This window comes from Diadema antillarum, unplaced genomic scaffold (genome assembly GCF_040938485.1).
Source record: "Diadema antillarum isolate AM-2024a unplaced genomic scaffold, OU_Dant_1.0 scf00000205, whole genome shotgun sequence".
Classification (NCBI taxonomy): domain Eukaryota; kingdom Metazoa; phylum Echinodermata; class Echinoidea; order Diadematoida; family Diadematidae; genus Diadema; species Diadema antillarum.
This window is the reverse complement of record NW_027271094.1, coordinates 1,526,408-1,539,453: the sequence shown is the minus strand read 5'-3', so window position 1 is coordinate 1,539,453 and position 13,046 is coordinate 1,526,408. Positions and strand designations below refer to the sequence as shown.

The window sequence follows — 13,046 nt, the reverse complement described above, 5'->3', positions numbered from 1 at the left end:
CGTGGTAAATCTCTGTTTGTAAATTGCGACTTGAGAACAAGCATTGACAAACAAAGGACTAATGACTTATCCAACATGTTTAGGTGAACTTGTCATAATCCAATGATCTCAGATCAGTAAAATCATTCTTCCTTTTTCATGTGGCACACAAAAATATTGATATTGATAGCTGGGAGTGGATTTTCTTCGCTTCCTTTTTTTCTTTTAATTACACATAGTCAACTTACTACAGAAAACTCAGCATCGTTAGGATAAATTTGCTAATGCAATGTATGAAATTTATTGATTCTCCGATCAGATAAAAAAATGTGACGATTCCACTACTGTATCACCATATATTTCGTGAGTCTAAATTTTCGCGAATCGAGACTTCCCGACGATTTCGCGAGTGGTTAAATTCGCGATGGTGGAGTCCTGCACTGAACGGTGAAATGTGTACGCGTACGTCACATTCGTATCAGAATCAGAGTCAATATTTTAGCATGTTTTTAATTTCGCGAATAGCAGCTGACTCGCGAAAATAAAATCCTCGCGAAATATTCGGCGTATACAGTATGTTAATACCCTTGATAGATATAATGACATTGAACGTAAAATTCCAGGCCTAATAGATCTGATTTGTGCAGAGTTGACTGTAACTACATCATCATGCTATTTGAGTTAAAATACACACTGTCATGGCATGCAATTGTGTGGATGTACTGAACACGTATCCTCTTTTGAACGCAAACTGTCAATCGTGATGAGCAGACTTTGTTCCGCAGTCTAATGCACAAACATCATTGTCAATTACAATATTTGTCTTCTTCTCTTATTTGACAAATTCTAAAAACCATTGTCCGACTCTGTGAAATATCAAAATCAATTACCAAAAAAAACCAACAACAAACAAACTTATAATTTGTGAAAATTATGACTGCTTCTGGTTTCATACATGGCACAACCCACGCCTTACAAAGTATGTGACCATGCCATGACAGGTTGCAGCTGGCTGGCCTCTACTATGCTGTATATATAAACACTTGAAAAGTCAGTCTCTATCTCTCCTGGAGTTCAGGGAACATGCTCCCTTGAAAGCCTGGAATGTCACGTAACAGAGATCATCCACTCCTCTGCTCAAGGTGACAACTGGCTTCACCAAGAGCAACAACAGGTCCTGGATGTCACACTCCTCGGTATCTATACAAAAAAGTCCACAAAGAGTTCATTTCTCTCCTGAGGGGCTGAGTATTAAAAGGCAGTGGCTCTACAGCTGCTATTCCCTCATCTCACCATCTTCCTCCTCTTCTTCCACTCCTCGGATGTACATCACATTGTTACACCTGCGAGTAGAGAACACAAATGTGAGACACATGTAATCCCCTGTACTTCATCATTTTATAAAACAGCAAAATGCCAATGCTGCTTTTTAAAAAATATTTTTATTTATGATGGAAAGTGGACTAGACAATGGACAAACAAATCATAGAGATGCAGAATTAACACAGGAAACCTACAGCTTCAGGAGATTTATACAATATTTTTCATTGTTTAAATTATTCATAAAGGTCTCTGCACAATGTTTGCATGCCCAGGCATTAAAATGTATATATTACACAGTTTTATGCTATTGAGTTGTTTTAATTGATATACCTTATACATTGCATTTTTACGCTACTGTCACCCGGCAGGATCGCGTTGATTTCTGCTTCATTAATCATTTCGGCTTTAATCATACACACTCATATTTACATTATCATTTGTTAAATGATAATGAACAAACCCAGATCTATTCAAACTGTTGAATGCGTTTGTTTCTTTTTCTGAACACCGACTCAAGTAGATTAACATGCATTATTCAACTATTTTTACGCTACTATCACCCGGCGGGATCGCGATGATTTCATTAATTATTTCGGCTTTAATCATACACACTCATATTTACTAACCAGCAAAACAAGTAATGTAAGTCGGAAATAAAAATGGAAAGGATATAATGATGAGTTACACTTGCATTCCAATTGTCCCATTTTTGGCCACGAGTGTCGCTACATGAAAAGTCTTTTAATGCGTTATTTTTTTTTTTCTCTCGTTGCGGTGTGGTCTGACATTCTATCATGCACGCATACACAAGTGTATCTCGCGAAAAAGAAAATTGAATGATTATATTCAATAACTTGGTAGGAACACTGCGTGGGTTAGAAGAAAACACGGAAGGAACTGTACTCTGCAAAATGGGAAAGAGATGTGGATAGCGTGAATTCGGTTTTCAATGTTTCGTTTGTCGTGTGTTTAAAAGCGGCAAGTCAAGAAATGGAACCTTGTTATATCCAATCAAATTGCTTATGTTTTTCTTTATCATGATGCACCGAAATTTTCCTCGTTGTAACCCGAATCTCGTTATAACCAATCTCGTTAATACCGATTCGTTCTGCCATAGGTGTACATGCAAAGGAAAACGGGACCGACGCGATCACCTCGTTATAACCGAACTTGTTATAACGGGGTTTCGCTGTACCAAACATATACATGTAAGGAAGGAAAATGAAAGTTGGAAATTCTCTCTTCTTGATGTGACTACCACAGCTGATGTTACAAACTACAGTTTACTTAACATCAAACACCATGAAATTGAAGAAATTACCCACCTGATTAGAACTTCCCCGAGATTCCCTGTGAAGGTACCATCAATGTATTCTTCTGTACTTGCAAGCTAGAAATGAAACAAGATGTGAAATGGTTAATTGTCTACATTGTACACAGACAGAGCCAATCTCAATCACTTGGTCAAAACAGTATGCCCTCAGGGCATACTCCTCTAACCTGACTGAATACTCCTGTCTCCATTTGACAGGTACATTTAATTATACAAAGCACACTACATGTATTTTGTTCAAACCATGCTCAGAGCTTTGGGCATCAAACAGTAGATTTCTGCAAAAATCATACAATATAAAACACTTTATCACTACATTCTGACATGGTAATCAGTAAGTTTGAAAGGATGAAAAACAAAAGAATAATTGAGACAAAGCAGAATTCTTGTACTCTGTACTTACAAATTTCTATTTCGCTGGTTCCAAATTTTCAGTTGGTATCAACCTTTTGAAGTACAAGTATAAAAGACTGTCACCTTAATTACCTTGTTTGGCCAGCTGGGAATGCTAATGTGCATGACAAACTGAGTTGTAGTCCTAATGTAGCTAAATTGTACATATTGTATAAAAATCATGGGACAAAACAGATCCCAATGATTAAGGCATGAGACAAACCAGGTTGAGTAAGGTTACTCATAGTACACTTTCTATGCACAGCACAAGTTAAATGGACATTTACCAAAGAAGAAATGCCATATTGTGTATCTGTAAGGTAAGCCGTGAAAAAAAAACACACAAAAAAAAAACACAGCAGTGATAGGCCAGTTAAAATGTGGGCATGATCAGACAATTACAAACATACAAATGTGTAATTACCATCCAAATGACACAAAGTCAACACACATTATTTCCTGGTCACAAAGTACAACCTAAACGGTGGTGTAGGCTGCTTGCACAGGACTGAAATTATTCACAATACATGTACACTAAATGTAAATATAAAAACTTAATATACATTGTATTTCACTTTATCTCAGTAGGAAAATAAAAACACCCTGCAATAACACAGAGGATGTTACTGTATATCAGGACAACAACCCCAAAATCATAGAGATTAAACAATGCATAAGTACAGTAATGCTGTGTACAAAGCACGGTGGCTATATGCATTTACATGTGACCTGTATTTCACTGAAAATTGTTAAAGAGTCAACACCTATCTGCTTCAATGTGCTGACAATGATGCAATGTGATCCTTTGCACAGCGTACAGATAATGCGTGAGACCTCACCTGTACATTCATGTAACCATCAACAGACACCAGATAGCCTTTGTACTCCATTCCCCACTTGAGTCTCACCATTACAGGTTTACCAGTAAGACCATTCAAAAATGGCTTAGGGTTCAGAGGCATTCCCTGCAGAAGGGGAAAAAAAATGACAAAGAATAAACCAGACAGCTGTTAATAATATCAATGGTACGTGAGCTCTTTGCAGACATGCAACACTGCTCTACAGTTGTACTTGAATTCACAAGCGAGCAAGCCATACAATCAGAGGCCATGTTTTGTACATAAATCTCTTCACGTGCATGCGCAAGCTTGCTCTGAAAATCTCAGTCACAGCTTGTAAGTTGTATGCATGGCTTGCGTGCTGTCTGTACTGGATGCGGCGGGACGCTTGGATGAAAGGTGGCCAAAGCAAGGCTAGTGGGAGGGAGGAATTCATAAAGAAAGTGAACCAGTAATACAATTCACAAAGTGATTGATTAGTTCGCTGACAAATTTGAGTACCCACCTATAGTTTTTGTATGTCATCAGTGTGCTGTGAAATAGTACTTAATTCGTAGTCTACAAGACCAGGTTATAGAGTAGCCATAATAAAAAATCATGGGCGTACACGTTGTACATACTCGAGTACCCACCTATAGTTTTTGTATTCATCAGTGTGCTGTGAAATACATTGTAGTACTTAATTAGTAGTCTAATTTGGAATATATATACAACAAGACCAGGTTATAGAGTAGCCATGATAAAAAATCATGGGCGTACATACTCGAGCAGGATTCAAATTCATGAAATTCTTCTGCATGCCATGTAAGGATTAGAACCAACACTTGCTGTCGGGCGGAAGCTCAGTGGTCTAGTGGAGATGACGCCTGTCTGGAGATATACATCAGTAGGAGGTCATAGGCTCAAATCCTGCTCGAGTATGTACACTACACCTGTGATTTTTTCATCACGGCTACCAGCAGGTAATTCAGGTAAAAAAAACACTGATCAATTCAGTGCTTATTTACGTCGATTTTATGTCGATGGCAATTTGTCAATCAGTTGCAAAGAAAACATCTCGACGGAAGAATTTCACGAATTTGAAAGACCAAGTTAGTTCTGATTTTACGTCTCTCTTTATTTTTATGAATATTTGTAAAATAATGTCAGACTTCACTTTCATGGGGCTAATTCATGGCATGTATGAAGAGGCAAAAGCTGCACAAAAATTACATGAAAAAAGCTCAAAAAATTCTGAGTCAGATCAGGCCGATGTCGATAGATGTGCCCTACATTGAGCGAACCCGCTGGCGCCCATGGTTTGGCAATGGCAGGTCGCTGCACATTGCCATGTCATCAGTTGATTAAAATAAAACTCAATTTTTGTCAAAGAGCGCAGAAAATCTTTTCTTCTCAACGTGGAGAGTGGACATGTGATGTGTGTGGAAAAAAATAAAAATTAAAAAAAATCACCGTCCCCGTGCAAACTTGCTAACGTCAGTCCCAAACACGCCGTAACAGTAAATTTATAGAATCTAACACAAACAGTTGAGTTAACATTATGTTACATGTATTAACGTACACGTAGCTTTAACGAGTTAGATTCTATAGATTCTAAAGTTATGTGAGATACAAATTGTAGACTCTAACGTTAACATTAGGTCTAGATCATTATTTTAACTGGTTAGACAAGTTAGATTGTTAGATGAGAAGTGAACAGGGCAGGGCCAGGGCAGGGCTAACGTTAAATGTGTAAGGGCTTCATCCCTCAGTATGCAGCAGGTGCAGGCCTCATGAGCAGCTCGCCGATCGCCCCGAAGCTGCGAAGGCCTCATGCGCACCCCAGCCATGGCCATGCTCAAGAGGTGGAGGGTAAGTTCAGTAACTTCCAGTATGGTGAAAAGAGAAAAGTGTTCGAATGCACGTCGGCCGCGTCGGCGTCAGTGCAGAGGCTAGAGCGCTGTGACCGAAAATCCCTCTCACATTCACTAACGTAGGCCTACACTGCGTTACAATTTACATTCCTGTCAATATACATCGCATAGGAGGCGCGGGCGCGGGGCTCGACTCTCTTACAAATACAAAGTAGGTTTCCTACGTTTCATATCATTTTCGAACAAGGAAAAACACATTTTTTAACAAGAATATTAAAGTGTACTGTTCAAACAAAAAAGCGTCACAAAGGCACTAAACGTTGATCTTACCGCACTCATATTGGCAGATTTTAGTAACTCTCAACAAGGTAGAAAATAGCGGGCTTCAGAGAGGGTAACAGCACAAACTCAAGATCTAGATACAGACAAATAACGTTACACATGTGGGACGCACTCTACGCTGCTGCAACGACTTTAGGTCAAAATTTAGATTGTGGTGTTGGATTTATTAATTTCACTTTACATGGAAAAGCTAGTTAATTTATATGAAGAAATAATAATATATAAAAACAGAATGTGCTATTTTTAGTTCATAAAATGATCATGCAAATTTGTTTTAAAAATTAATTTTATCACTCTTCAACTTGGCAGTCAGCTTGCCGATGGTCACAATTCCGTTCTATACACAGTCTAGGGACCAAATCAGGTACCACACACAGTATGCCCTAAAAACGACTGGAGAACACTCTATGCATCCATGGGCAACTTGTAAAATTTCATAAAACGATAATGATACAGTATTTTCATAGATCCTACCTTCATTTTCTACTTTTAATTAGGAGCATGTATGTTTGGAAGGAAGGAAATGCCTTTTTTGTCTGTGTTTGTCAGACAATGAGTCACCTTTTCATCAGACATTTTTTTAGATTGACGTCAATTGAACATTTTATACAGTTTCATTTTTCATTTCCTCTTTCATTTCAGACATATGGGATGTATGTTATGATAAGATTTCAATAGAAAATAAAGAAAAAGGATTGATGCCAATTGAATTATATCCAAATAAAACAAAAACTTGGAGGAAAATGTGTGTGTGTGTGTGTGTGCGCGCGCTGAACTGTTACATCGAGTTCGATAGGTCTTACTCTTCCAATGAGTGAAATTCAAGGAAAGAATATATAGGCTGAAAGGGTATAAAAATTACATTACACTGAGAGAATAGCTTTTTTTCTCTTCACCCTCTCATTTTACCTGAATTTGACTGAGAAGTGCCATTCGCTGTGCCTGCAATAGATACACTACAGCAAACAAAAAGAAAATAAAACTTTTTTGAGTTCCTTATCGTTTGCTGAAAATCAATGTAAAGGTAAATTCATTGGCTATCCACTTAGTAGGCTGATACAAATGGAAACTTTACGCACGAATGAACACATTTGTTTTTACCCTCCAAGGCTCAAAATAAGTAAAAAATTGAAAAAAAAATGAAATATCTTTCATTTGCTATAGTGCAGCCCTTCAAGATAACAATGACAACAAAAGGCCACTAGTATAACACAATGAGAGGCATTGAAATAGCAAAAATAAGTTTTTGGTATCTTTATCTCTTTGTAACTTCTATCAAAAAAAAAGTGGGAAACTAAAGGGGGAAAATGAAAATTTCTGTAGGTATACTCAAGAGTCAAACTTCAAATGACATATGGAGAAATATGCATAAAGATGATTAAATGAGCAGAATTTCTTTATTTCATTCTTTTAATTCATTATTTTCAGAATTCTTAAGACAAATTGAAGAACCGATTATCATTTATAATTTTCCCAATAAAAAGAAATCAAATGTCTACATTTTTCATTAATATTGCTTCTTCTCTTATTTCATTTGAATTTGGATTGGACACTAAGATTCTTCCTTTTCCTCCATTATTTCAGCTTTCATTGATCTTTTGGGATTTAAAGGTATATTTATTTGTTTTTTGCAACTTAATTCAAGTTTCCTTTTGTGTGAAATTTGTATCTGTTTTTATTTTAGCTTTCATTGATCTTTTAAGCTTTAAAGGTACAATATATTCATTTTTTGCAACTTAATTCATGATTCTTCTTGTATGAAATTTGATTTTGTCTTTGTAGTGGAAAAGCATCTGCGCCTGAAAGACAACTACTTGTTTATTCTTGCAATTTTTACTTTTGTGCCTTTGAAGAGAAAAACAAATTAAAGGTGTTCACGATCTACCTGAGGGTTGTTTCATAAAGCTGTTCTTGAAGTTACGATCGACTTAATAAGAAGGTGATCAGTTCTTGTGCTGAATTACTAAGTATTGAAATTCTGATAAGTACATGTATAGCACATCAGAACTAATCACTAGTTGTTCTTAAGTCATTCGTAACTTTCAGAACAGCTTTATGAAACACCCCCAGGTTGATAGTCAATTAAATTACCTTTTATATGGCACATTATACATTAATTTTAGCCAAGTTTTCTATGAGAAATATAAACTTGAAAAAGTGTTTACTTTTTCTTTTTGCCGAGTGTATTTTGCTAGTCTCGTGCAGTCTTTACCAGACGTTTGATGTAATACGATTTGTTATCGCCGATCCTGTGTGTATAACGAAATTAGCCACTACGTATGTATTTATGTGTAGTAGACTCAATCAGAGCAGAGCGTTTGTCAAACGTCGCGTGGAGAAATTCGGCTTCTTTTGTGACCATGGCGTCGGCTTTAGAATCTTACGTGAATCGTATCCTTTTAGATCTCACCCACGTAATGTATCGTATTGTCTTCCTGATAAAAGCTAAAGCTCTTACACTTGGCATTGTCAAGCTCATGTCATGATAAATCCCATTTTATTATTCATGCGGCAGGAGCAGAGCTGGTTAGCAGCTGCAGGCTTTCGTACGGGCGGCCGACGGGCGGGCACGGGCAGCTGCGGCGGCCGACCGCTGGTAGCCTGTTGTAGTGTTGTACATGATTCAAATAATGGCTTATGCCCATGGATGAGACAGGGCTGGTCTAACAAAATTAGTATTATAGAGTATGGTACTTGTGCTCTGTATATTGTATTTCTGGCAAAATCGTGAAATAGGCCCCACCGACGTGTGCGTGCACCCGTGCGTTAGCATTCTTGCGTGCCAACTCTCCCGCATTGTAGACTACCGCATTTCAAAGATTGCATTAGCATTCAAGCTAGCGCTGTTCGCATACGCATCTTGGATTCTACCGCTTTCTCAAATGAAAATGTTGGCAAGTATGCGTTAGCAAGCAAGGATAGGTCCTAGGGCATTCATGGGGTTAGGAGGGTTTAGGGTTAGGTGGGGTTGTAATAGTATTTTTGCCGTTAGATTAGTTGAGGGACATTAGGGAGTCCTTCCGAGAATGAAAAGTTGAAGACAAAAGCGAAAAATGGGAGAAAGGGAGGACGAAAGATGCTATGCTGTGGAAATCGGCCCCACCACTGTGTCAATCTCGCCTAAACGCTGTTTGGCGGGGCCGCATTCACGAGTATTGTACTGTGGAAGGAAGCCCCACCGCCGTGCTTACCTACCGATTAACGCCACACGGTGGGGCTGAATTCACGAGTATATAAACAACGGGCGAGCGGCCATAGTATTAGTACGGATACGCAGTGGTGGGGCCTATTTCACGAGTATGCCGTATTTCTTTCCATGATCTCCATCAATGCGTTGACTGTTGTTCATCAATGAAACTGGATAGTTAGTAGCCCGACCAGACGCTGTTAGTACGCTGTGTGAATACAGCAGTGACTGGGCTGTGTATAGTTAGATAGTTAGTAGACCAACTCACAGATATCGATTCAAATTAACTTGTTAACTCGAGCTTGTTGAAGATGAGTCTCGAGTGCGAGTAGGCCTAACATGTTAGACTACATCTCTTCTCGGGAAATGCGTGTTGTAGCAAAATCAGCCCGTCCTCACTGGGTTAAAAAGCTGCTCCCTGTTCCTGTTGTGTGAATAGTACATTCTAATTCAATATGCCATGGTCGAACTTAGTTACATTTACAATTGTAGTCGTAGCCCTGATGGCCTGATCTCATTTGCATGGATTTGTTAACATTCTTGACTGAAATTACCAGATACTGTGTCAGTGATCACAAATGATGGAAGACAGATAGTGGTACGTACCAATTAGACCATCTAGCACCTCTATGATGAAGCGGGAAATCCGCTCAAGAGGGGGGCTCCGTCTCACAAGGCACTGGCACTCTCCCCCTCAGGCTGCGTTCACATAGAAGCATACTATTCGGGTATTCGGGCTCGTTTTTCGAGGGCACGCGAATAGCTTGAATCGAACGATAGGATTTCCTCACACCGGTTCACATAAGAGGGCACTATTCGAAAGTACCGAATACCTGGGAAAAGTATAGCAAAGTGGGAATCGAGCTTGTTCGATTTTCTTGCAGCGTATACCGTCTCTCGTCTATGAAATAATGAAAATTTTGGTCTGGATTTGCCCGTTAGCAAAAATAAGCATGTAGACTGACATTCTGATGCAGTTTAGAAATTGTTAATAAGATTTGCTGTGATGTAGGAGGAAGAAATCCTCACTACATGGGATGGTGAGTTGACGGTGCGGGTGATGGTGTATTCGGTGCTCGAATAGCGAATACCGAGTACCGAATACCGAATACCGAATACTTCTATGTGAACGCAGCCTAATGAGCACCTCTGGGGTACACTCAAGAGGCTACCTCCCCACAGTGCTCAGACGGCCCCTCTTCACTTCTCATCCATCTTAAAGGACAAGTTCACCTTCATAAACATAAGGATTGAGAGAATGTAGCAATATTAGTAGAACACATCATTGAAAGTTTGAGGAAAATCAGACAATCCGTTCAAAAGTTATGAATTTTTGAAGTTTTTGTGCAGTACCCGCTGGATGAGAAGACTACTGCAGTGTATGAATAACTTAGATGTCACATGCGTACAACAATATAAGGAAAATATAAAGAGAATTTCACAAAATTCCATCTTTTGAAAAAAGTACACATTCCCCTGACCCGTTACCGACAAATGTTATGGGTAATATTATTTCCCCTGCCTTTAGAAAGAGGCAAGTCAAGTGCTCTTTTATTATGCGAAAAAAGTGAAAATATGTTGAATTTTCTTTTACATTTTCTTTATACTGTTGTACGCATATGACTCACAAGCTGTAGTAGTCTCCTCATCCAGCGGTTCCAACACAAAAATTTGAAAAATTCATAACTTTTGCATCGATTGTCCAATTTTCCTCAAACTTTCACTGATGTGTTCTACTAATATTGTTGCATTTTCTCAATCCTTATGTTTATGAAGGTGAACTTGTCCTTTAATTCTTACATCATATCTGATCAGTACTGCATCTGATGCAGCAGATCTGATGCTAGTAGTGATGTATTCTAATGTATAAATGGTCGCAAGCTCGTACTGCGATTTTCTTTTGTTACACACACATGTCCACTCTCCATGATGAGAAGGAAAAAAAAAATTTTTGACAAAAATTGAGTTTTAATCACAAACAAATAGATAGAATTTTGTGTACGTTAAATATTTGGATTTTCTTTCTGCAATGGAACATTTGTCTCAAGACAGAAGGCTTAGTTTGTTATTGGGCAAGACTGATGAAGTGTCAACACAGCATATTATCTGTTCCCTATCATGCCAAGGTGTTGCTGCAACACCTTGTAGCACCTGCAACACCTTGTACATGTATTTTGCAACAGTGTATCACCCTATTGCCACCAGAACAGATGCGGTTTGACTTAACCTCTTCAGGGGATTAAAATTGAAAATCTTTGAGGCAGTGGCCTAAATCATTGCAATGAATTTCCTCAAATCTTTGAAAAATCTGCAGCTTGAAGAAGGCTATCTTCCGAGTTAAATGAGATAATCCCCCCCCCCCCCTCTCTCTCTCTGTTTTTATATGAATCTACATGTATTTCTTTCTGTCTTTTCGTCGGACTGCCAGGGTACTTTGAAAGGCTTTGATCAGACCATTAATCTGATTCTGGATGAGAGCCATGAGAGAGTGTACAGCAATACAGCTGGCGTGGAGCAGGTGGTCCTGGGGCTCTACATCATCCGAGGGGACAACATGTGAGTGACGGCTTGATGGGTGTTTAACCCTATCTGCACCAGGGACTTTTGACAGTGTGTACAATGCTGTGAGGGTTTTTTTTTTTTTTTGTTTTGTTTTTTGTTTTTTGTGCCAATTGGGTACAAAACACACAAAGGGTTAAAAGAGACTGCTGGGCTGAGGGAGACATTTGTTGAATCTGTTTCTGCTTTGAAAACATCCATATGCCAAAGTAATAATCTTCTGCAAGGCTATGATTTAAATGTGAAGAGAAAACCAAGAAATAATTAATGGCATTGTGGAATTTATTGAGTAGTCTGTATTTAAATTTTGTGTGTGACTTTTTCTGTTGGTGCATCTTAATGATGTGGGGATGTTCAATACATTGTAGGGTACTTATCTACCGGGTCTACTCTTTGGTTACATCAATTGCATCAAGCGCTGTATTGTTACAGGGTGTTAGCTTGGCAGAAGGTTTTGCAAGTGTTGTCCCTTTGTGGAGTTGGTGGGCATTTTGAGATGAAAATAGTTTTTGAAACAATGGACTCCCGCTAGAGCAAAGTCCTCGGGAACAGCAGTTTTCTTTTGTTACATCGAAGTTTCGTTATTTTCAAATTTTATAACATTAACCCACTGTGAAGTTACATTGTATAAGTGCAGGTGACAGAAGGAAAGGAAAACAAAGATCAAGACAGTGGACTATTTGGTATAAAAATATAATAAGCTTAACAACTGTGTGCATGGTATTTGATACTCCTCATTTCACTTTGTTGTAATGAAAATTTCATTACGGCCATGTTTGGTATGATGGTAGGGAGACGAGATATTTATACCCACTGCCTAAAATAGGTCTCATCTAAAATTCCAGCTACTCAATGGATGTTTGAAACAAGTTTCTTGATTTTATGCTTTTGAGTGTAATTGATTGCCTTGATGAAATGGTGAATTTGGGATTAATAGATAAAGTGAATTTATTTGCTTGTGTGTCTACTTTTATGGAGGGGTTAGTCTCTTACTACCGTAGCATAAAGTTAATGTCAATAGTTGATGCTGCACTTAAAGACCGTTTGGTTTCTTCTCTGAAAAACAAGTGACCCTGCTCTGAAAGGAATTATCAAGATGTGTTCATCCTCTCATCTGTTTTTTGTTTTTTGTTTGTTTTTTTCCCAGTGCCGTCATTGGAGAAGTTGACGAGGATGTCGACACCGGTCTTGATCTCCCCAACATCAGGGCGGAGCCTCTCAACTCAGTGGTCCACTGA

The 13,046-nt window shown here is 38.5% G+C and overlaps 2 protein-coding genes across 2 annotated transcripts; one reads left to right on the top strand and one right to left on the bottom strand.

Annotated features, from left to right (window-relative positions):
* Positions 1–820: 820 nt before the first annotated feature.
* LOC139724007 (small nuclear ribonucleoprotein F) lies at positions 821–6,133 on the bottom strand. Its single transcript, XM_071635205.1, has 4 exons — positions 6,051–6,133; positions 3,868–3,993; positions 2,628–2,692; positions 821–1,322 (listed from the first exon to the last, which is right to left on the bottom strand). Exons 1-4 carry the CDS (start codon positions 6,057–6,059, stop codon positions 1,256–1,258), a joined length of 267 nt encoding a protein of 88 aa, XP_071491306.1. The 5' UTR covers positions 6,060–6,133; the 3' UTR covers positions 821–1,255.
* A 2,234-nt stretch (positions 6,134–8,367) lies between these two features.
* On the top strand, positions 8,368–13,046 carry LOC139724005 (U6 snRNA-associated Sm-like protein LSm8). Its single transcript, XM_071635204.1, has 4 exons — positions 8,368–8,453; positions 9,807–9,847; positions 11,678–11,805; positions 12,956–13,046. Exons 1-4 carry the CDS (start codon positions 8,423–8,425, stop codon positions 13,044–13,046), a joined length of 291 nt encoding a protein of 96 aa, XP_071491305.1. The 5' UTR covers positions 8,368–8,422.

Excerpts from the sequence above, each read along its gene's own strand:
- LOC139724005 (XM_071635204.1), top strand. The coding sequence starts at position 8,423 with ATGGCGTCGGCTTTAGAATCTTACGTGAATC. Across the intron at positions 8,454-9,806 it reads TTTAGAATCTTACGTGAATC|ATACTGTGTCAGTGATCACA; the intron begins GTATCCTTTTAG and ends TGAAATTACCAG. Across the intron at positions 11,806-12,955 it reads ATCATCCGAGGGGACAACAT|TGCCGTCATTGGAGAAGTTG; the intron begins GTGAGTGACGGC and ends TTTTTTTCCCAG.
- LOC139724007 (XM_071635205.1), bottom strand. Across the intron at positions 2,693-3,867 it reads ATGGTTACATGAATGTACAG|CTTGCAAGTACAGAAGAATA; the intron begins GTGAGGTCTCAC and ends TTTCATTTCTAG. Across the intron at positions 1,323-2,627 it reads CTCGGGGAAGTTCTAATCAG|GTGTAACAATGTGATGTACA; the intron begins GTGGGTAATTTC and ends CTCTACTCGCAG.